Source organism: Notolepis coatsorum (assembly GCF_963971535.1).
Source record: "Notolepis coatsorum genome assembly, chromosome: 3".
NCBI lineage: Eukaryota > Metazoa > Chordata > Actinopteri > Aulopiformes > Paralepididae > Notolepis > Notolepis coatsorum.
Window position 1 is genome coordinate 183,819,222 of NC_140167.1, and position 23,438 is coordinate 183,842,659.

Sequence of the window (23,438 nt, forward strand, 5' to 3'; positions counted from 1 at the left end):
GCTGGTAAGTCAAAAAGTTAAGTTTGTTCCCTGAGAGCAGAGCTACACAGCAGTGCGCCTATTTTGCGAGCCGAAATAAGTCTGTGGTTTTTTCTTCTTCTCACAACGGGTCAAATGCATCTAACATGCATTGCATCGTCGCCATTCCTTTATGCCCACATCGCCCGAAATGAACGTTATGTTAGCGTAAACTAATCCTGATCAGCGGCAGAGCCATAGAGAACAGCAGACAGTGTGGACTGGGGAAAGGGAAATGGGGGGGGGGGGGGGGGCACTCTCCCTTTCTCTGTGTGTGTGCGTGCGTTTGGAAAGACGATGAAGTCACTAGTCAGGAGAGGAGTATATTGTAGTAAACTGAGGATTACTGAGGATGCACAGATAATGTTGATATTCAAATATAAAAAGGTTTCGAGAGGAGTGGAAGTTTGAAGACAGACTAGACTACAATATGATGCGGGGGTGGTGAGTTGAAACAGTGTGTGTGTCCCCGACCCCACTTCTATGTTTCAATAAATTATTTGCATTTAAAACTATTAATGCTGACTCATTCCTTCAGTCCACTCAAAATTATGCTAATATTCCTTATGTTGTTTATGATATTAATTGAAAATAGCATATGAGAGTATTATATAGTAATAATAACACATGGCGATATACTAAAAAGCTATTTTAAATTTTTGGCTGGTAAAAAATCTGCCTGGCTGGTAGTTTTTAAAATCTACCAGCCAAATGGCTGGTAAGTCAAAAAGTTAATTTTGTTCCCTGCGTGATGCTGAGACGAGTCCTGCTCACCTGCTGTGTTGTGAGCTGAGCCGAGCGGATATGAGTCACTGCTCGCAACTCGCGGGGATATTGTTCGCTAGGGATTATGGGATTTGGTGTTTGATATATGGAGTCTTACGCAGAAGGGACATTGTATTTAATCGCACAAGACTACAAGTACCAAGTGGATAGCGTGGCGCCGTGGCCCATTCAATTTACCGCATCACTTTTTTTTTCTTTTTTCCGCCAGGCACGGGCCATCGCACCAGTGCTATTGAAGTCAATCCTTTCATCGCACAGACTGACGTCAGTGTCGCACGTGCGACATATGTCGCACTGTACAGCCCTGCCGTACCAGTGTTACCAAGTAAACAAATCATCGTCAGCTCTCAGAATGGTAGTCCCGCACCGGTAGAAGCCTGCACCGTTTTAGCATTAGCATCTAGCCATGGCAGACTATTTGTTTCCTTAAGGGCTAGAAATTGCCTGGGTATTGGTCATATGCTCCCGAAATGCTCCCGTTGTTTGGCTACTTCTATGTGCAGTGAAAACTACTCGAATGCTTTATAACCTAGTCATTGATTTAGTTCAGGGTAATCTAAGATTAGCCGCAGAGCTAACGCTAGTTAACGTGAGCTAACGCTAGTTATTCAAGCTCAGTAGCTCACAGAGAGAGATAAACAGCTGACAGCGGATAGTACAGGACGGTACAAATACAATAAAAAGGCGGGTGGGGGCTGTTGTGTAAACCTTGTACTCTTTAGTTCACATATAATAAGAGACGGATTATTTGCTTGCTCCATCAGTTGCTCCACAACAACACACACCAACTCTCGTCACAACGCTTTACGGTATTTTCACAGCACTGTCGCAACATTACCGTAAAACGTGAACACCGTTGTGACCCACTTGCTCCACTAGAGCGGTCTCGCCCTCTGCTGGCGCGTGTGTGCACTACACTCAAAACTCCGTTTCACTGTTATAGAAACTGAAGCGCATCTGTGATTTTGACGGTGACGGACGGTATTGATTTTCAATACCGTCGGGATTTCTAAATACCCTGATATACCGTCATACCGCCCAAGCCTACTTCACAGTTAGGCTGATGACATGAGTCTGGTCTACATGCTTCACAGTTAGGCTGATGACATGAGTCTGGTCTACATGATGCTTCACAGTTAGGCTGATGACATGAGTTTGGTCTACATGCTTTACAGTTAGGCTGATGACATGAGTCTGGTCTACATGCTTCACAGTTAGGCTGATGACATGAGTCTGGTCTACATGCTTCACAGTTAGGCTGATGACATGAGTCTGGTCTACATGCTTCACAGTTAGGCTGATGACATGAGTCTGGTCTACATGATGCTTCACAGTTAGGCTGATGACATGAGTCTGGTCTACATGATGCTTCACAGTTAGGCTGATGACATGAGTCTGGTCTACATGCTTCACAGTTAGGCTGATGACATGAGTCTGGTCTACATGCTTCACAGTTAGGCTGATGACATGAGTCTGGTCTACATGATGCTTCACAGTTAGGCTGATGACATGAGTCTGGTCTACATGCTTCACAGTTAGGCTGATGACATGAGTCTGGTCTACATGCTTCACAGTTAGGCTGATTACATGAGTCTGGTCTACATGCTTCACAGTTAGGCTGATGACATGAGTCTGGTCTACATGATGCTTCACAGTTAGGCTGATGACATGAGTCTGGTCTACATGATGCTTCACAGTTAGGCTGATGACATGAGTCTGGTCTACATGATGCTTCACAGTTAGGCTGATGACATGAGTCTGGTCTACATGCTGCTCTGGTCCTGCGGGCCTCCCTCCAACTCCCTGTGGCCTCGGCTCTCTCCTCCGCCTTCTCCTCCACCTCCCCTTTCCCTCCACGTGTTCCTGCCCCGGCTCCCCTCGGCCTCTCCTCCCACTCTCCCGTCTCCCCATCCCGGGCCTTGAAGCCCTCTGGTGCCGCCGCCCTGCCAAGTTTACATGTTCACATCTCCCATGCTGGGGAATGTGTAGGAGGGGGAGGGGAGGGAAAGGAAGCGGGTCATCTGGGTTTCTCTGGGGCAGATTACGTCACCCTGAGCCAGAGGAATGCTGAGCTGTCGGATGGTGAATGTTACTTCACAGGCAGCGAGCAGCTCACCAGCTCCAGTTGTGGCGACGCAGCCAAGCCCAGTCAGTGTTATAGAGATAAATGTGATATCAATAAAAAAAAAACATTTTGGCTTGAAGATTAATTTCATATTGTATTCTCAAAATGTTTGATGCTTTTACCAAAAACCAAAATATAACATTCTGAAGTTTCTTACACAATAAAGAAAAATCACTTTACAGCTGAGAGGTAGGAGCACGAAAACATAACTGTTCCATAGCCTCAAGTCTTATGTAGTACAGGGCCATAGGGCCGTCTGATGCTTAACCCTTTCATCGCACTACCAAACTGTTAACCCTTTTACTGCGACAATACACAGAAGGTTAACCCTTTCACTGCCACACGACAGCCGGCCGGCGGTTGTGTGATAGTAAAGGGTTTTTAAAACCTTCTGTCGTGTGGCAGTGAAAGGGTTAAAGGAAAACTCCAACATTTTGGGAAATTAGCTTATTTAACATCTTCCCTGGAGTTAGACAAGAAGATACATACCTTTTTTGTCTCTGTGCATGCATTAGGCTTAGGGAACAGTCGCTCTGTTAGCGTAGCTTAGCTTCATCACTGGAAGTGGGGCAGAGTTAGAGCCTGACGTTCCCTACAGTGCCCTACAGTCACGAAATACACTCCAAATACAACTCCAAAACGTTCCTGTAAACATGTTGTGACCTGTGTATTTACCACGTGGAGAAATAAAAAATTATTGAATTAGACAATTACGTTTTCTAAGCAAATATACTCTGAACAATTTTTTGCCTAAGCACTCGTCTCTGGGCGCAGTCAGTGATTTCTACGTGAAGCCGTGTTTGTTGACATTCTCATTCATTCAAAGGATCTGAACCGATTGAAGTTTATGGATACCATGACTTAAAATCCTCTTACCTTGACGATTAAAAGCCTCCCCAATTTAGAAAACAGTATTCCAATGGCTGGTCTCCATAGTCTGCTAGCTAACGGAGCTAACCAACAAACACAGAACCTGGCGGACACTAAAGTAAATAACGAGAGCAATGACTTCCTTTCTGGGGGGGTTTCAAAATAAAAGAGCGACGTCTATAGCAGCGGAATACGTTTATTTTGTACATTATCTAACGTTAACACGAACCTAAACTAACTTTAGATTAGTTGTAACGTTAGTTTAGGTTTGTGTTAACGTTAGATAATGTACAAAATAAACGTATTCCGCTGCTATAGACGTCGCTCTTTTATTTTGAAACCCCTCAGAAAGGAAGTCATTATATTTGCTTTAGTGTCCGGTTAGCTTTAGTGTCCGGTTAGCTCCGTATTTGGAGTGTATTTCGTGACTGTAGGGCACTGTAGGGAACGTCAGGCTCTAACTCTGCCCCACTTCCAGTGATGAAGCTAAGCTACGCTAACGGAGCGACTGTTCCCTAAGCCTAATGCATGCACAGAGACAAAAAAGTTATGTATCTTCTTGTCTAACTCTAGGGAAGATGTTAAATAAGCTAATTTCCCAAAATGCACGGCATTGCACGCACAATACAAATCCATCTACCAGATAGACAAACATACACACTAGGGGTGGGAATCGCCAGAGACCTCGCGATACGATACTATCGCGATACTTGAGCCGTGATACGATAATATCGCGATACTTGATATATTGCGATATCTCTCTTTTTTTCAACTTTTTTTTCATTTTTTTTACTGCAAAGTAAAACTGTCAACATGTTTTATCTAATAAAATAAAGTTCAGTCTGTTCATATAACTTCAATCATTTTTATTGCAGAACATGGTATTTTCTCAAGCAGACAGATATAAACACTGTAATCTGTGTTGCATGTACCTGACAAACTGAACTGTTTGTATTAGTCATATTCCAACTTAACTGAATGCACATGTGTGTGTGTGGACTACTGTACTATTACAGGTATTGAAATGAACAATGCAACTTCCTTATACAAAAATGTTTTACTTGGCGTCCCTGTATCGATACAGTATCGCCACGCAAAGTATCGCGATACTACTACGTATAGATTTCCTGGGTAATGTTTAGTAGTAGTGCTTGAGTAATTTTTTAGGCATTTTTTGTTTTAGAACGCATCTCAGGGCTGTACGCTAAGCTTTTTCACTAGGGGCACAGGTGCCCCTAAAAGAAAAATTTAGGGGCACAGAATATTTTTTATGGGCACTTTTTTAAATAACAATTTTATCATTATAGTGCAAAATAATGTTGTTCCTGCCTCATTACTGTGGTCCTTTTATTTAACATTTAAGTGCTTTTGTTTTCAGGTTTGTATCTTTTATAATGAACCAACTGAGAGTGTTTAAATCACTAATAGAACAAAAACAACAATGTGTGTGCGCTTGTAGTGCTCCTTGAATGAGATAATCACAACACACTCTGCATACCTTTGTTTAACAATGAAAAGTGCTTTAGAAATAAAATAAATTATTATTATTGTAAATAACCCCATGAAAGGTTTATTATTTTTATGGGCAATTACCTGCTTCATATTTGTGATGTTACTGGTTTCAGTGTGTGCCTAAAGTGATCAATGTGTTGGGCCGTTTATAGAGATCTATGCCAATTAATGTTTATGTATATTTAGGATGACTTTTTTTATAAGAATTGAGAGGCCTACTACGGTATGATGTACATATTACAGTCACATAACATGATGACACATCACATGCAATTACATTACTAATCATGGTACACTCGCATCCTAAGATCCCATTACATAGTTTTGGGTAGCATTTAGAAAAACTAAAATAATTTAAATGCAAGGTATTACTATTATTGGAAAAATATTACCTGACATGGTTGTCGTAGGTTGGATTTATATCAACGCCGTTCTTCTTGAGAAGAGTAATGAGTGGCCCAAACTTCACGAACGGCTCCTCTTCCTTGGCGATGAAGTAGGCGATATTCATTTTTATTTTAAGCTGCCTCTGTTGATCCGCCTCGGAAATAAGAACTTGCCTACCTAAGGCTGCTGTCACCATAGACAACGATTTATTGGTTCGCATCATGTAGTGGTCTCTGCAGGCTGTGTGCCGTTAGGACATACTGTGTTTAGTTAAGCCATCTTTTTTAAAGTTGGGATTTCCCTTTACAAACGCAGTTTTTCCCGCCTGCTTGCAGTATTTACAAAACATAAAGGTCATTCTCAAATACTAGCCAGGGGAATAGTTTGAGCCAATCCGGCCTGAACTTGTGGACCTTTTTAGTTGTGACAGTGGTGGCGGGTGCAGCTATCTCGCCATCTTCATCTTCTTCGCTAGTAACGTCGGCGTCTGCAGACTCTGCTAACGATACTAGAGCTAGCCATGTTGCTGTCGCTAATGACGTTAGCCATACCTGTAACGGTGGCTACTGCCACTGCTGGCTCACTGTTCTCGGTCACATTTTCATTAGACTGCTCACTAGGTCCAACACGTTGAAAATATGATGCAATACTAACGTTACTGGTGGTTTTCTTCATTTTTAGCCTAGTAGCTAATCAGACTGGCATCTACAAGCTGCGTGCACAATCACAGTCGATTTCTCCCGCTGTTCATACCCGAGTGTGCAGCTTGCGTGAGTGACGTCATCGCTTCATCACACGTTTTGGATAAATTTAGGAGTGAAATGCAAATGCAAGGGTTGAAATCACTACTCGCAAAGGTGCGCCCAAATATTTTTCTCCACTCGCACAGGCCATATATAGGGGCGATTTGCGATAACCTCGTCCCATTGTACAGCCCTGCATCTTAAAGCACATGATGGCAGTAATGATGAGATATTGCACGGAGTTGCACACACACTACCGATTTTATTATGTCTCGCTCCGCGGACATAACTATGCACAGCAATATACCAGATGCTTAATGTCTTATCGTCAGTCGAAACAGTCGGTTACCATTTCGCAATAACATTACCTCCACTGTCTGCAGCAGGTCTCTCTGCTTATGGAGCGGAATGTCCGTATCACAATACTAGTCTATGAACGCTACGCTAGACATGTTATTGGCCCAATTTGGAAATGTACAGACACAAACCACTGTTTTTATATTTTAGATAACGCTAAGCTAGCGAATGCGACAACGTTTTTGTGGTTATGCACTCATGCTCCACAGCTGACTGTTTTTGTCTTCATGCAACAACTCATGCTTGATTTCAGAGGGAGATTTGATTTCTGTTTCAGTGGCACAAACGAGCACAAAGAAACGCCTCCAAAACCACTCTAGTTCAGTTGAAACGACGAGTAATCGATTACTCACGCCCATTCCAAATTGTAACACAATGCTTGCTAGTGTATAATGTGCACTCTAAAAACAACCTGCATTTTACTCCCCTGAGTTAAACCTTCTACAACAGCTTCGCTCCATTCTTCCAGACACTTTTCATTCCTGTCTTGCATGGCGCTCACTGCCCCTGGCCTGTGTTCTGATGATGCATCTTTCACCAGCAGAATGCCAAGGCCGTATGCTTCTCTCTCTCTCTCTCTCTCTCTCTCTCTCTCTCTCTCTCTCTGAGGTTGGCGGTAAAATGCGAATGCTCTCTCTCAGAGTGAGATCAAACAAATGCTTATATAATGTATAACATTTAGCTTATGACTTACAAGTTATGTACAACGGGTCAGCAGGAAGGGTTCAACTCGTTCAGCTAAGTAACAATGTTCGTCAAACAGTGTTGAACTTGGGTGCTACAGTCTTGATTTTCATAGTAGTAAAGACATATTAGCATAGTAGGTAGTAATATAGGCAAGGAAGATTATTTAGTAGCAACACAATCGATATGTGATTTGATAGGCCACATTTTTATACAGGTAATATTCATACTCGTTTAACTAGTGAAGAATATGATAATATTTCAATTGTTTTGTGTGAAAATAATTAAGGCAGGTCCCAATAGACACCTGTCCCAAATATATAGTGCAGTTGTGTTCAATCGATTGGCTAATCATTTATGTTTTATGGTAATGTGCCTTCATATCGTTATATTTTGCTGTGTTTATGTCAATCTGAATATGTCTGGCAGCTATCGGGCTGCAACACTTGTGTCTGGCTGCAAGACGGAAGCACAGGTCGTTTGCCATCACATGTGGCACCATCACAGGCGTACCCGCACAACCCCTCACACACCTTTACCTCAAACAGCCAGATACTCTCAAGACTTCAGTTTGTCATTAACAATGGTAGCCTTAGCCTATAATCTACTGCTCACTCCAGAGTCTACTTCTCTCAGCATCTCCAACTATTGTACAGGTCTATGGGTTAATCATAATCCTCTGCTCCATGAATGTTGCCGTTTTCTGTACAATTGAACAAATAAAGAGAATTAGTTATGGGATGGTCGGCACAGAAGCTGCCATTAATGCCTCCCTAGGTGGTCATCTTGAATCTTGCTTTACTTTGTTCATGCACTTTATATTGCAAAGGTGTATTTAATGAACACACACACACACACACACACAGTATAACTGCTCCTGAACATTGGTAAAACCAAGGAGCTGATCGTAGATTATAGGAGAGGACAGCAGGAGACACACACACCACTGATGATTAACGGGGCTACCGTGGACAGGGTGAGCAGCTTTAAGTACCTGGGGGTCCACATCTCAGAGGATCTGACATGGTCAACACGCATAGACACAGTAGTAAAGAAGGCGAAACAGCGCCTCTACCACCTGAGACAGTTAAGGAAGTTCAGAGTATCGGGTAAGATACTCCAGTCCTTCTACTCAGGAGCTGTAGAGAGCATCTTGACCGGAAACATCACTGCCTGGTATGGAAACAGCACGGCACAGGACAAGAAGGCCCTACAGAGAGTGGTGCGCTCAGCCGAGCGTACCACGGGTATTGCACTACCTCCCCTGCAGGTTCTATACAACAAGAGGTGCAAATCCAGAGCCTGCAGGATAATGAAAGACCCTCACCACCCCAATAACAGCCTGTTCCAGCTGCTGAGGTCAGGCAGACGCCTGCGAACCCCAGCTACTAGGACAGAGCGGCTTAGGCTCAGCTTCTTCCCCCAGGCCATCAGAGCCCTGAACAATGAACATTGAGTGCCACAGAACACTGAACTATCCACACACAAGCACACATGAACACACACACGACACGCACGCTGTGCACGCTCACACACTAGCAGCCACTTAACACTTTAACATGAGCGGGCACACACTCATGCCGCACACACGCACACTTATGGCCAAAAGGAAAGGCCACTTTAAATTAGAATAACAGGAACAGTGTATTGCACTACCAAAGCTACCTAGCATGTCCTATATGCTCTGTAAATAACTATGTACAGATACCGAGATGTCGCACCATGTTACCTGTTACCTGTTTATTGCACAATGTTTTTTTTTTATTGGATTCTATTATATGTTGTACCACTGTATTGCACAACGTTGCGGGCAAGACCACCCGCATTTCATTGTATACTTGTATGCCGTGACAATTAAAACTCTTGACTTCTTGACTTGAACCTTTGATTACACTGTTTACCTTCTCATATTCAGAGCTAATTATATTGTTTACACAATACATTTATTGTATTAGTAGAGCTGTGAATCTTCACTGGCCTCACGATTCGATTTGATTCAGTTGTCTTCGATTCTACGATGCATCTCGATGCAGCTCAATAATGTATTACATCCTCAATTTTATAATCTATATTACTGCAATGGCTACTTTTTCATCAATTATACAAGCAGTGGATAAATAAATATCGTCCACGTCCGCATCTTAGAATCGAGACATTTCCACAGCCCTAATAATTTGTATCCCTCATATTACTTTCTATACAGATCTAATTGTATTGCCTATATTTATGTCTTTCTGCTATTACCCTGCCCATACCTGTACCCCCCCCCCCCTCTCACATGCTGCTATGATGCCCAAATTACCCCAAGGGGATCAATAAAGGAATTTCTTATCTTATTTAGTGGGGCGGGGGAATGTAACGTTAACTTTTACTCTGTAAACGCAGTTAAAACAGTACATTTTCAATGACTCACTTTTGAATTAGATTTTAAGTAGATTAGTACACCGGCAGCAACCTTACTTTTACTTAAGTAAAATGTAATCAAAGTAACGGTACTTCCACTTGAGTAGGATATGTTTGTACTATTTCCATCTCTGGTCACTTTGCTTTCATTTCTGACACCTGGCACTCTTTCTGTATCAGACCTTAGTGGGCCTGGATGGTGTACTGATCATTTACTCACATTATGAATCTCTAACTGATCTAATGTGTCCTGTGTGTTGGCTTAATGCATTCCTCCAGAACATAATAGGCAGTTTAATTTGATGCCCTTTTTTTATTCAGTTGAATGTACAACAAACAATCGGACAAACATGTTGACAGTTGACAGTCTATGGAATTATCGTTACTGAGATAAATGTGATACCGTGATATGGATGTCGGGTCATAACGCCCACCCTAGATTTTTATTATCAGGATATTCTCGGATGCTGTTTTAATTCCAGTAACACTAGTATCGGTTAGGGCTGTGCGATATGACAGTAATATAGATGAAGAGAAGACTATTACTTTATTGTCAATGTACACAAGGCAATTGAAATTGTCTTTTCGCCTATCCCTCCTAGTTACACATACACACGGTCCTCCACATGTATGCGTTTCATCAGAGAGGTCCGAGCGCAGGGTCACTCGCAGTGGTTTTGGGGTTCAGTGCCTTGCTCAAGGGCACGTAGGCAGAGGTGGTGTAATACCGGCCACCCTTCAGTCACCAGCTCACAGCTTGAATACATCCTCTTGTCGGTGCTGGAGATAAAAATCTGTGTCCTTTTGGTTATATATCGTGGGGCGATAGAAGCATTTATACCAATAGATGTCCCTCTTATCATTTATATCATCACAGAGCTGCTTTACAGCAGTATTCTACGTCACTCTGAACCCATTTTACCCTCTACACGTGGGCTCGTTAAAGCGTTCACAAATGGCAAAGCTAAAAAGGCGAGGTATCATTTGGTTGAGATGTTCTGATGAACACCGTTGTCCGCCGTCGTCCGCTGCCTTCCTGCAGAGCGGCAGGATATTCCAGACCTCTCCTGCTGGCTGGAGTCTGCCATGAATGTCTGTCATCGGGGAGCTGGTTCCCAGCACGAGCTACACTTTCCAAACACTCACGCTTACATCCAGCCTGCGAGAGGGAGGGAGGGAGGGTTAATGAGAGGAGGGAGGGAGGCAGGCAGAGAGCGAATGAACACACAGTGGGTAGAAGGAGGAGGGAGACAAAAGGGCCAATGAGTTCAGAGAGGGAGGGAGGGAGAGAGAGAGACTCTCTGAGGAAGGGCTAAATGCAGCTAAAAGCCAGTGTTGTCACAACCGCACCGTGAGTGTTATATATTTTTTAGAGTGCATTATAAATCGAATGTATTATTATTATTATTATTATTATTATTATTATTATTATTATTATTATTATTATTATTATTATTATTATTATTATTATTATCTGTTTTGTCTATTTTTTATTCACTCATATGTGTGTCTACGGCATGTCTGCTATACGGTTCATATTGTTTTATGGATAGGAGAGAGCTTCCGTTGCCAAGGTGACGCCAATATTTGCTCCTTCCCATCATCTCTCTCTCCCCACTCACCCTCCCTCCCTCCCGTGGTTTGATCCACCGGTGGATTAGAAATCCTGATGAAACAGTCCAGACTCTCTCCCGTCATGTCCTAGCACCAGGATTCAGGAAGGAGAGGCATTGCCAACTCATGTTTTTCATACATTCAACGTCTGCCTCAGGCTCAGACAGTAGACATCTCATTCCGAATCATCACTGTGGCCGATATCATCCGCTTTTAAAGTGCTCTTGGCGGAGTAAAGAACGGGGCACATTTCAGCTGTAATCTTCAGTGTTACAAGTTGGTGTGTACGGCAATGTGTTTGTCAAATCGGATCCGTGTTGAACCCTTTCACTACCACACTGCAGAAGGTTAACCTTTCACTACCACACTACAGACTGTTAACCGTCTGTAGTGTGGTAGTGAAAGGGTTAACCTTCTGTAGTGTGATTGTGAAAGGGTTAACCCTTTGTTGTATGGCAGTGAAAGGGTCGCAGTGAAAGGGTTAACCATTTGGTAGTGTGGTAGTGAAAGGGTTAAGCAATATGGTAAGACGTGTGGGCACACTTGTCTATGAGCGCACACGCAGGTGAAAATGTTATGCTTTCCAGTAGACGGTCGGCAACTCTGGAGGAAATGGTCTGGATGACATGACCCGCGAAGATGGATTATTGAAAGAAAATGCTTTTGTTGTAGGTTTTTAACTTGGAGAGTTTTAATATCCGTGTTGTGTTCAACCTGTATCTGCTCTCTCTCCATCTCCAGGGCGATCAAGGCGTTCCAGGAGGTGCTGTACATTGACCCCGGTTTCTCCCGAGCGAAAGAGATCCACCTGAGACTGGGCCTCATGTTCAAGGTCAACACAGACTACGAGTCGAGCTTAAAGGTACGTCCAACTCAGGAGGTAGAGCGGCCGTCTGGTAGTCAGAAGGTTCCCGGTTAGATTCTGTCGACGTGTCCTTGAGCAAGACACTTGACCCCTAATTGCTCCCGATGAGCAGGTTGGCACCTCGCATGGTTGCCTCCGCCGTCTGTGTGTAAATGTGTGAGTGAATGTGAGACATAAGTTGTTAAGCGCTGCTAAAAGGAGCTGCATTCAGCCCCTGAATCACTTGCCGCTAGTCCTGCCTACTTTTTGATTACTTTGTGATTCATTGCTCATTCATTGCTCTGATTGGTGCCTTCTCAGGTTGGAAATTCAAACCGCCATCAATCAGCGTCCGTTACTAGGTAGAGTCTACTTATGGCCATCAGGCCTGTTGACCAGAATAATAACGCCTGAAACGGCAGGTATTTCGAGACTGAATAATGGAAGTGAAACGGAATGCCGTTCAGTCTCGGGTATCGGGGCGAAGGACACGCAAGTCTCCTCGTCTTCCTTGTTCCACTCCCTCCGTCCTGAAGACGATGAAGGGGCGCACTCTCACGCCAGTTGTCTAGAAGGTTCCTTTCTCGACAGGAACAAAGTCGACCTGGGAAGACGATGCCAGCGAAGCCACCGGGATCGTCTGTCCTCGTCTGTCCCGTCTGTCTGGGCCCCCGTCTAGTCCTCTGGCAGTGTCTGACACCTGTAAGCCACACATGACCAGAGAATGGAGAGCGCTCTCTTGACTGCAGCCCTATGGATCAATTGTTGTCTGAGAAGCCTGCCCGTCTACAGGGACAGGCTGCCACCTGATCCTGGGCTTTGTCCCGCCCAGACACACCTGAGGGGCTTCCGGCAGGGTTGCCGTGCGTCTCGCTGGCACGGAACAGGGCCATCTGTGGCCGTCGTCCACTAAATAGAGTCCTCAAGTTGATTTATATCCATAGGATTTGTTGACTAATCGATTGGTTGATTTCATCGACAAGTCTGTCAAACACTTACAAAACCCTTTCCTACATGCAATGATATAGAAGGACCTCTTTTTAAATCTAGTAAACCAGATATGTGCTTATCATTTTTCAGGAAATTGAACTTTCACAACTTTATTGTCATAAGCGATGTTTCCACATTATCGTCGGCAAGCGCCACTTATATCCCGCCAGGCGCTCTGCGCACGGTAACTAGAGAAACTGATTCTGTGCACTGCTGTAACCCTCCCCTTAGATCATGCTACTATAATATTAGCTAATGTTCTAGCTAATACTACTGCTAGCTAACACTGGGCTGTCTGGTGAGGGTTAATGTTAACGGAGGGTTAACAAATATTGTGAGAGCTCATAGGCTACTTGCAACATATTAACATAGTAGGTAATTATAGGCTAAATAAGAAACGTGCTGGAGTGAAGCATGCTATTCTCGCAGGCGTTCACAAAGGTGGTACGAACTTCCCACCACAGTCAGGACAGCCGAAACCAGCCCAATCTCCCCCCCCCCCATCAACTAAAAACACACTTCTTCAATCAATATATAAAAAATATATATAATCTTCTACTGCCTTTTACCATTATGTACTTTGCTACTAAGTAATATTCCTTGCCTATATTACTACCTACTATGCTAAATTGTCTATACTACTATGCACTGAAGACTAATATAGAGGGGGAACGCATGCGTTTTATGTTGGTTTGCGCAACTCTGGCAGTGGGTGTGCGTGAGCCACTGACGCGGTTCTTTCACGGGATCGCGCCCGATTGTCTCTCCGCCTGCCAGACCGTCCGTGCTTCCCAGCGCCTGCCAGACCGCCCGCGCTTCCCAGCGCCTGCCAGACCGCCCGCGCTTCCCAGCGCCTGCCCGCTCGCCTCATTGAAAATCAATTACTCAGGCACGTCGGTTGCTCCCCGTCTGAAAACACCATTAGCCTGTTGTCCAGCCATGTTGGCACATAGCAGTAGTTCTATGTGGAGAAGGGAATAATCGGTGCATTGTCTGTTGCGAGATTTGAACGCAGGTGTCACAGAATGGGGGCGTCTGCAGGTCATAGGAGGCTGGTTGCTGCCATGACTTTGCATCTAACCTATTTGAGAATGGAAACATTTAAAGGAGCTGTAAGTGGTATTTTTTGTTTGTTAAAATAATAGCTCTACATTCCAACAGCCTTCACTGATACTGGGTGTCTGGGTCAGTAACATGGGTCTCCCAGTCCCTCCGCTCTGCAGTTGACGGAAAATAAATGTTCTGGTATCCCGTTTTCACTTTATCAATCAGCAAAGTGGAGGCACCGGTAGACCCACGTTACTGACGAGACACTCTACATCAGTGATGGCTGTTGGAATGTAGAGCTATTTAACACTTATTCTAACAAAAATAAAATCTTTTAAATACCCTGAGTGTCTGCCACGTTTTTATACTACATATCTTAATTAATATCTCACAATTCACAAGCGCTTTGAAGTGTGAGAGTGTTTTGTTTGTGTCTGGTGTATATTGTGTGTGTTTGCCAGGTGCAGCGCTGAGTTAAGCAAGCTGCACGTCCTCTCTGCTGTAGACACGCCCCTCACACTGAGATCTGGCTCACTGCCAACCCCAAAACACACACACACAGGGTTTGTACTGCCCCAGATTATCTAGAAAAGGGAGGAAGGCGGTGTGGTGAGGTGGGTAAGGTCGAAGTAGAGACTGAACGAGCATGAGAGAGAGAAACAAGAGTGAGGGCAGAAACCAAAGGATGGGGGACATGGACGGACAAGTTGGACACATAGCGAACTAGGCCTCCATCTGCTCCTTTCATCCCTCTTTGTCAGAGAAATGGAGAGAAAGAGACGTGCAAAGTCATGTGTAGCTGCAGTTAAAATACATGCAAAGTAATGTGTAGCTGCAGTTAAAATACATGCAAAGTAATGTGTAGCTGCAGTTAAAATACATGCAAAGTCATGTGTAGCTGCAGTTAAAATGCATGCAAAGTAATGTGTAGCTGCAGTTAAAATTTTTAAAATACATGCAAAGTCATGTGTAGCTGCAGTTAAATACATGCAAAGTCATGTGTAGCTGCAGTTAAAATACATGCAAAGTCATGTGTAGCTGCAGTTAAAATACATGCAAAGTCATGTGTAGCTGCAGTTAAAATGCATACAAAGTCATGTGTAGCTGCAGTTAAAATACATGCAAAGTCATGTGTAGCTGCAGTTAAAATACATACAAAGTTGTAGTGTGTAGCTGCAGTATTATGTCAATCTGTTACAGAATAAGCTCCAAGCCATCCAGTTACAACAACTATGCAGGTTTGCATATAATTGGATATTACTCTCTTGAATCCTGCCCCCTCTCTCTACACACACACACACGCGCACGCATGCACGCACACACACACTTCCTCAGTGCTAATTTAGGCAGGAAGTGAGGGGGAATACTGAGAGAGGGAGAGAGATACATGTGTGCGGTTCATATTTGTAAGGTGATGAGTGTGCTGCCTCTCCAGTGTTGTGCAGTCACAGTGAAGAGCTTTCAGCTGAGAGGAGGTGAGATAGAGGAAGAGAAAGCAGTGGGAGGGGAATGAGAGAGGAAGAGAGAGAGAGGTGGTGGTGTGCGCCTGGCTGTTCCTGCTTTGAGGTATTGTGTGTCATCTCCCTGCACTCTCCGCTGCAGCCGTCTGGTGAATAGTAATCAGTGACACCAGGATAGGAGAGAGGGGGGGGGGGGAGAGAGAGGAGGAGAAGAAGGATAGCAGAGACTGGGAGAGAGAGAGAGAGAGAGAGAGAGAGGGAAGGAGGGCGGGAGGGAGGGAGAGGTGGAATGCCAAGCTGACAATCCTGCTGCATTATCTGTCTGGTAGTAGAGCAAGTGTGAAAGGGGGAGAGGGAAGGAGAGGTGGAGAAGGATAGAACAGGCTGAGGGAGAGATGTGCTGGGAGATGCAGTGGGGTTCCTGGAGCAGTGTGCTGTACCAGCGTTTTAGGTAAGGGTTTTCTCCGTCTGTGTGTGTGCCGTTGACATGATGGCATCTGTCTGTGGTGAGTATATCTGATGGCTTTTGGTGGCTATGCCAGTGAGCTTTTTTTAGACTGAATCCCTCTAGTGTGTGTGTGTGTGTGTATATAGCTGTGCTGGCCCTTACAGAACACAGCCGGCTGGACTGCTCTTGATTGTTATCTGTCTGACATTGACCGCCTCTACTGCTACCACTGCAAGACTAGGGGCTCCTCCTTTAGTGAGAGAGCATGTCTGTATCTCTCTCTCTCGCTCCTCTCTCTCTCTCTCTCTCTCTCTCTCTCTCACTCTCACTCTCACTCTCACTCTCTCTCGTGTGTCGGGGAGTGCACACATTGCTGTGGGTGGCCTAGATGGCAGATTCTGATATTGGCCTTCAATATAATAGCTGGTTTTGTTAAAACGGCAGGTGAGAGCTTAACTAATAGGCATGATTAAGCACACAGTACAGTCTGTCCTCCTGGCTGTGTGTTCCAACCCGTTTGGTGATGCTTGACATTAAGGCTTGTGGAACCTTTGCTTGTTTCCATGACCCAGATGCTAGGCACCAGTGGCATCTTGAATTACATGGACGTCTCAGTGAATTGTGTCACGGTGCAGCTGAGGACTGCACTGACACCTATTGGCGCTGTAGTTCCCAGTCATGCGATTATTAATAGGTACCTAATTGGAAGGGAGCCTTCTCCACACTTTAGATCACCTAAACACACTTTATATTTATTGGTAAAGGATTTGCACTACAACTCGTACACCTTACTGTAAATTGTACCTCATCCCATTTCTGCTTTGCACTATATAGTATTGTATATTAGTATATTGCATATTGTATGGTAACTCTTACTTCTAACTTACTTCTAGTCTGCATCGAACATTGTACGTCTATACTGAACACTGTGACCTCTATTTTTACTTCTTTTTACATGCTACTTTATTTCATACTTATCTTGTCTAGCACAGTCTCTGGAGCGTAACAGTAAGAAGCATTTTGTATAAAAGTATTCTGTACTTCTGTATGACAACTATTAAAGAAACTTGAAACGTACTCACAGCTGGATTTGCTCCCCTGCATCAAATCCTTCCCACCGACTTGGTGCCAATGTGGATTTATAAAGCATAGGCATAACCATTTGTCTCCTCCCCACAGCATCAATCATGTGCTTGGAAATCAGTGTGCACTTGAGGAGAAAATGGGGTGACTAGAGTGGAAACGCCAAAGACGGTTACAGTCGGGTCCATAGATATTTGGACATGGACACAATTTTCAAAATGTTGGCTCTGTACACCGCCACAATGGACTTCAAATTGAAACAATCAAGATGTGCTTTAAGTGCATACTTTCAGCGTTAATTTGAGGGTATTTATCAGGTGAACAGTGCAGGAATTACAACAGTTTTTACATGCCCCCCCCCTCTTTTTAACCTCTTAACAAGCACCCAGAAAGTTTTACTTGTACTTGAGGACTGCATACTTTTTTAACCTCTTTCTTAACGTTCAATGGCCTGGGCCCTCTTGAGGACGATTTGCCCACTGGCACGACGTGCTACTTTGCCGACCTCTAGCGGCTCGGGTGTGCATTTTATAGAATACAATATATATATATGTATATATAATTAAAGCCCTATTAGTTGCCTGTCGATTGCCATTCCAGGCGACAAAATCCGTTCAGCGGTTCTCGAGTTACATGCCGATATGTGAGGTGTGCGCTAAAGTACACAGCAGACTTTTATCTTTTTTTCCCGAATACCACCCGCGACTCCCGAGGCTCTATCTCCGTCAATCATTTGGCGATCTCGAAAATTATTGAACAGAATTGTAACCAATGAGTGTGGCTTTCCAATGATAACCCAGGTGGGGATGAGCGAATCAGGTGAAAAGTCATGAGGGAAAACGGGAAGAGAAAAAAACCGCAGAATGCATTGGAGTCTATGAGAAAACTGAAACCTGCAGAGCTTTTTTTCTCGTCTAATCACTTATTTCTGAAGGAATTTTTATGAAATTTGGACATGTACTATATAAGACTTAAGGCTATGGATCCAGCTCGTACCAATTTTTTTTTGATATACTACTTCTGGATATTGCAACTACTACAGAAAAACGTGAGTTTAAGAGGTTAAGTGGCCTTTTTTTTCTTGGACTTGAGGACTGCATACTTCTTTTGCAAAGCTTGGCTTTATACTTATAGAACATGCATGAGCCTGGTCTCTTTTGAAAGATAACATTCTGAAGTTACTAATGCAAAAAAGGAAAATCACTTTTAGTGCTAATGAAATGGAGTGAGGTCTGAACTTGAGTTGAAGTTGTGTACTCACATTTTTCTTTAGTGGTTGCAAGATTCCAATATTCCAGCATGGAGGTATCTGGAATCGTTGGAAACGTACACTCGTTGGCTACAAGACTGACCAATAGTTTTTGCCATCAGCGGATGATTGGCAGTTCTGGAGCGTCTAGAGTCCGGGGTGGTCATCTGACGCGCGGCGTGTGAAAAAGACACTCTCCTTACATATCGCCATGTCGAGTGAGGTGGCGTTTAAACGGCAACAAATATATCTTTCGAACAGTATATTATATGTTATATTATATGTTAGACGCTCGCAAAGTGCCATGACTTGCGCGCAAGTGCTTGTGAGCACGTATACGTCCCAGTGCATGTTATGTGATTAAGGGACCAAAAGTAATTGGACAATTGGCTGCTCATCTGTTCCATGCCAGGTGTGTGTTCTCTCATTATTTAATTTACAAGGAGCAGATAAAAGATCTAGAGTTGATTTCAAGTGGTATTTTCATTTGGAATCTGTTGCTGTCAACTCTCAATATGAGGTCCAAAGAGCTGTCACCATCAGTGAAGCAAGCCATCATTAGGCTGAAAAATCTAAACAAACCAAATCAGAGACATAGCAAAAAACACTAGGCGTGGCCAAATCAACTGGTCGGTACATTCTTAAAAAGAAAGAAGACACTGGTGAGCTCAGCAACACCAAAAGACCCGGAAGACTACAGAAAACAACAATAATTATTTCCCTGGTGAAGAAAAACCCCTTCACAACAGTTGGGCAGATCAAGAACACTCTCCAGGAAGTAGGCGTATCCGTGTCTAAAAGTCAACCATTTAGAGAAGACTTCACCAGAGTGAATACAGGGGTCTGGTTCAACACAAGATGTAAACCATTGGTGAGCCTAAAACAGGAAGACCAGATTAGAGTTTGCCAATATCAACTTTTACCAGAATAATGGGAAGAGTATGGAGAAGGAAAGGAACTGCTCATGATTCAAAGCATACCACCTCATCAGTGAAGCATTGTGCTGGTAGTGTTATGGGCATGTATGGCTGCCAATGGAACTGGATTCCTTGTATTTATTGACAATGTGACTGCTGACAGCAAGATGAATTCTGAAGTGTTTCAGGCAATATTATCTGCTCATATTCAGCCAAATGCTTCTGAACTCATTGGGTGGCGCTTCACAGTGCAGATGGACAATGACCCGAAGTATACTGCGAAAGCAACCAAAGAGTTTTTTCTAAGGCAAAGATGTGGAATGTTATGCAATGGCCAAGTCATTCACCTGACCTGAATCAAATTGAGCATGCATTTCACTTGCTGAAGACGACTGAATGGAAAAGGCCCCAAGAACAAGCAGGAACTGAAGAGAGTCTGAGAGACATGGCAGAACATCACCAGGGATGAAACCCAGCGTCTGGTGATGTCTGTCGTTTCCAGACTTCAGGCTATCATTAACGGCAAATGATTCACAACCAAGTATTAAGTGACGAATTTGATTTATGATTGTTAGTTTGTCCAATTACTTTTGGTCCCTTAAAAATATGTAAGTCTGTAAATTAAATACTCTAGTCTATGCTGATTCCTCAGGCAGTCGGACTAAATCTCTATAGGGCGTCTGTCCTTTTCCAATCCAGGCTGATTCCTCAGGCAGCCCGACTAGGCCTCTATAGGGCATCTGTCCTATTTTAGTCCAGACTGAATCATGAGGCAGCCAAACTAAGTCTCTATATGGCATCTGTCCTTTTCCAATCCAAGCTGATTCCTCAGACAGCCAGGCTAAGCCTCTATGGGACATCCGGGGCTCGACAGTGTGAGCATTTCACTCTCATTTGTATGTGAACCAGAAAAAGAATTTACGAGCACAGTGTGTGGGTAAGATTACAAGTACCATAATCCCCCCACCCGCTCCATATAGGTCAGTGGCTGCATTAAGCAAAAAAAATGTATACACAATTGCCAGCACCTCTTGCTCAGACCTAACGTCATTTCACTGGTTAAGTGCTTCCGTCAACAACGCATGTGAGCAGAGACTGTTGTTTACTTTTGTTGGACCACAGCAGCAAACGCTTAAAGGTTTGGCTGAGCTTCACAAAAAAAGATGGAATACAGAAAAACGCCCGCAGCAAGAGTATTTTGTGCAAGGAAGCACCTCCAATATGACAAAGCATTAGCTCCAACCCTACGTGCAACGTTTTCCATGTGTTGCCGTATCCCAGTCATATACAGTTAGTGGTAGCAACATTAGCACTTTACACTGTCTCAAAGTTTTATCTCTTGCACTGGCACAAGTACTAACATAGCGTGGAGAGGGGTCTGGTTATGCGAGCCACTCGAGTGTAACAGTATACTGACAGCTGACATTCGTCTTTTATATTAGAGGTGCCCATAAACGGAACAATAATCTTGGATGCAAGTTCACAGAGCACGCTACCATGCCCGGTTCATCCCCAGAGACTCCCTATTAACCTTACACTTTAGCTATGAAGGGGAAGATGAGCACAGAAAGAGTGGATGAATGTCACGGAGCAGTGATTTAAGATGCCCGGCTTACATTCCTTGGCAACAGTTGTCTCCTTCCTTGGGTAATAGCGAAGCAAAATGCATTATCATTCACAGCGATATGAATTAATTGAATAAGCCACCTTTGATATATTCCTGTCATCAGAAATGGATGACAAAAACTAAAGGCTAAGTTACAGCACGTTAAGAGAAAAAGGTACCTTAATGTCATGTTTCACATTTACTGACTAATTTGAGTGGCATCTGTCTTATTCTATTCCAGGCTCAATCCTCAGACAGCCAGACTAAGTCTCTATAGGACATCTGTCCTATTCTAGTCCAGGCTGATGAACCATCATCTCTTCAGCTGAAGAATGTCTTCACGTCGGTCAGATCTTTAGCCTCCTGCATAGATTACAGTGAGGATGAAGGAAGATGAGTCGACTATACACATGGGTTTGGGCGTCTATGCTGCCTCCCTGCTCTCTCCGAGTCGATACATTTGTTGTTCTAGTCGATACATTTGTTAGTGGGTTATGGATCTGTAGAGGCTTTTGATAATAAAAAAAAACGATTGGCACGGAGGAGAAAATTACCTTTCCTCTGTTTTGCTAATAGGTAGTGGGACTTGTTGCATCCACTGATTTCACTTTCCATCACAAGATCAGTCCTTCTGGTTTTGGCATTGATCGATTGCAATCCCGTCATTGTACCAGTACCATAAAGATCAGACCTTTCATTATCGGCTATAGGGTCTGCCAGTGACCTCTACTAATGAAAAGCCTTTCTCTGTTTCTCCCCTCTGCAGCACTTTCAGCTGGCTTTGATCGACTCCAACCTCTGCACTTTGTCCAAAGCTGAAAGTAAGTCATTAGTACTATTAAAATGACCCCTACCTGATTAGTAATGTATTATTTATTATTACATTAGGTATTCTGCTGTTTTCTGGCATGCCATTGATATGTAGTACATACTGCAAGGGCGCACACACACACACAGATATAGCTGGATATTTCTACAGTGCAATTCTCTCCTCTTGGCTGCCATTTCCCCGCTGACTCTGCCCAAGACTGGTGTTGCCTAGGAGACGGCACAAGGAGAAAGAGGGAGAGAGAGCTGGAATTGCTTGTCTAGTGTACAGTGCACACACAGCCTGTGATTTTGGAACACACACACACACACACCAGGGAGCTATCCTCCCCCTTCCATCTTTGGTCATGCTCTAAACAGGCTTCCATCTACGCCCACTGAGTTCCATGAGGAGAATATGTCCCTAATATTGATGCATTGATCAGAACCCTTTTCATGAGATCCATCCCTGACTCTCTCTCTCCTCTCCTCTTCTCCACAGTTCAGTTCCACATTGCCCATTTGTATGAGATTCAGGTAAGCGTTCATTATCCCTTTACAGTATTCCTATGGTTGGGTTTTTTGAGAACGGGGTACAGAGTGGTACCGGTTCCAACATGGTCGATGTTACCCGGACTGAGTCATGTGGTGTAGACATATGTTGGCAGGTCAGAGGGAACAGAGTTACGGTTGTAACCGCAGCGTTCTGGAACAAGAGACGCCATTCACAAAGTTTTGTGATTTGGTGTTTGCATGGTGTTATTTGAGGGGGAAAAGTACTGATTGAAAGATCCACGTGTTGTTTTGTTTTCATCCAGTTAAAGGGGAATGTTTTGTTTTTTATGTTATTTCCATGGCCTAAGACAGTTCAATAAATATGAATATTGACAACTCTCTCAAAGCCAGAAACCAGAGAAGTTTAAATCACAAAACGTGTGATGTCATCAAGTATAAAGTCTGGAGCTGCTCCATTGACAATGAATGAGAGACGGAATGTTTGTTTTCTTTTTTTATATCCAAATAATTGTTGTTCTATAGAAGTGATGTCAGTTTTGAAATATAAAATGTACCTATGAACTCAGAACATTCTCCTGGTTGCTCTGTGTCATCTATACAATATTTCCCAATTCTGTCTGGTCTATGGAGCAGCTTCAGACATTAGTTTTAGCCAGGGCTCCAGATTGCGACTGTTTTGCGCATTTTGCGACCAAATTTCAGTGCAGTGCGACTGGATGTTTTCCCTTGTCGCACTGGTGCACCTCCCAGCAGGTCTGTATGTGTGTGTAGCGTCTTTTTCCCCGTGGCCCAATAGGGTATGCGTTGGGCTTGCGGCTCTGCAGATATACCCTACCCCCGTGGCCATGTGCGTTCTCAAAACAAAACAAAAAATCTCTCTGCCTTTGATTGACATTATGCAAAGACCAGCCCCGACCTGCCTCTTATTGGCTCTGATCATCACCCTGAAATTCGCATGTGCTGAATGACAAA

General features: G+C 43.7%; 1 protein-coding gene across 3 annotated transcripts in view; it reads left to right on the forward strand.

Annotated features, from left to right (window-relative positions):
• The window catches only part of kdm6a (lysine (K)-specific demethylase 6A), a 188,355-nt gene that overhangs the window by 77,981 nt on the left and 86,936 nt on the right, over positions 1-23,438 (forward strand). For all 3 annotated transcript variants that reach the window (XM_084310621.1, XM_084310622.1, XM_084310623.1), the window contains 3 exons: positions 12,241-12,361; positions 21,910-21,964; positions 22,453-22,487. In XM_084310621.1, the coding sequence (XP_084166747.1) occupies positions 12,241-12,361; positions 21,910-21,964; positions 22,453-22,487 (211 nt within the window). The remainder of the gene's footprint in view (positions 1-12,240; positions 12,362-21,909; positions 21,965-22,452; positions 22,488-23,438) is intronic.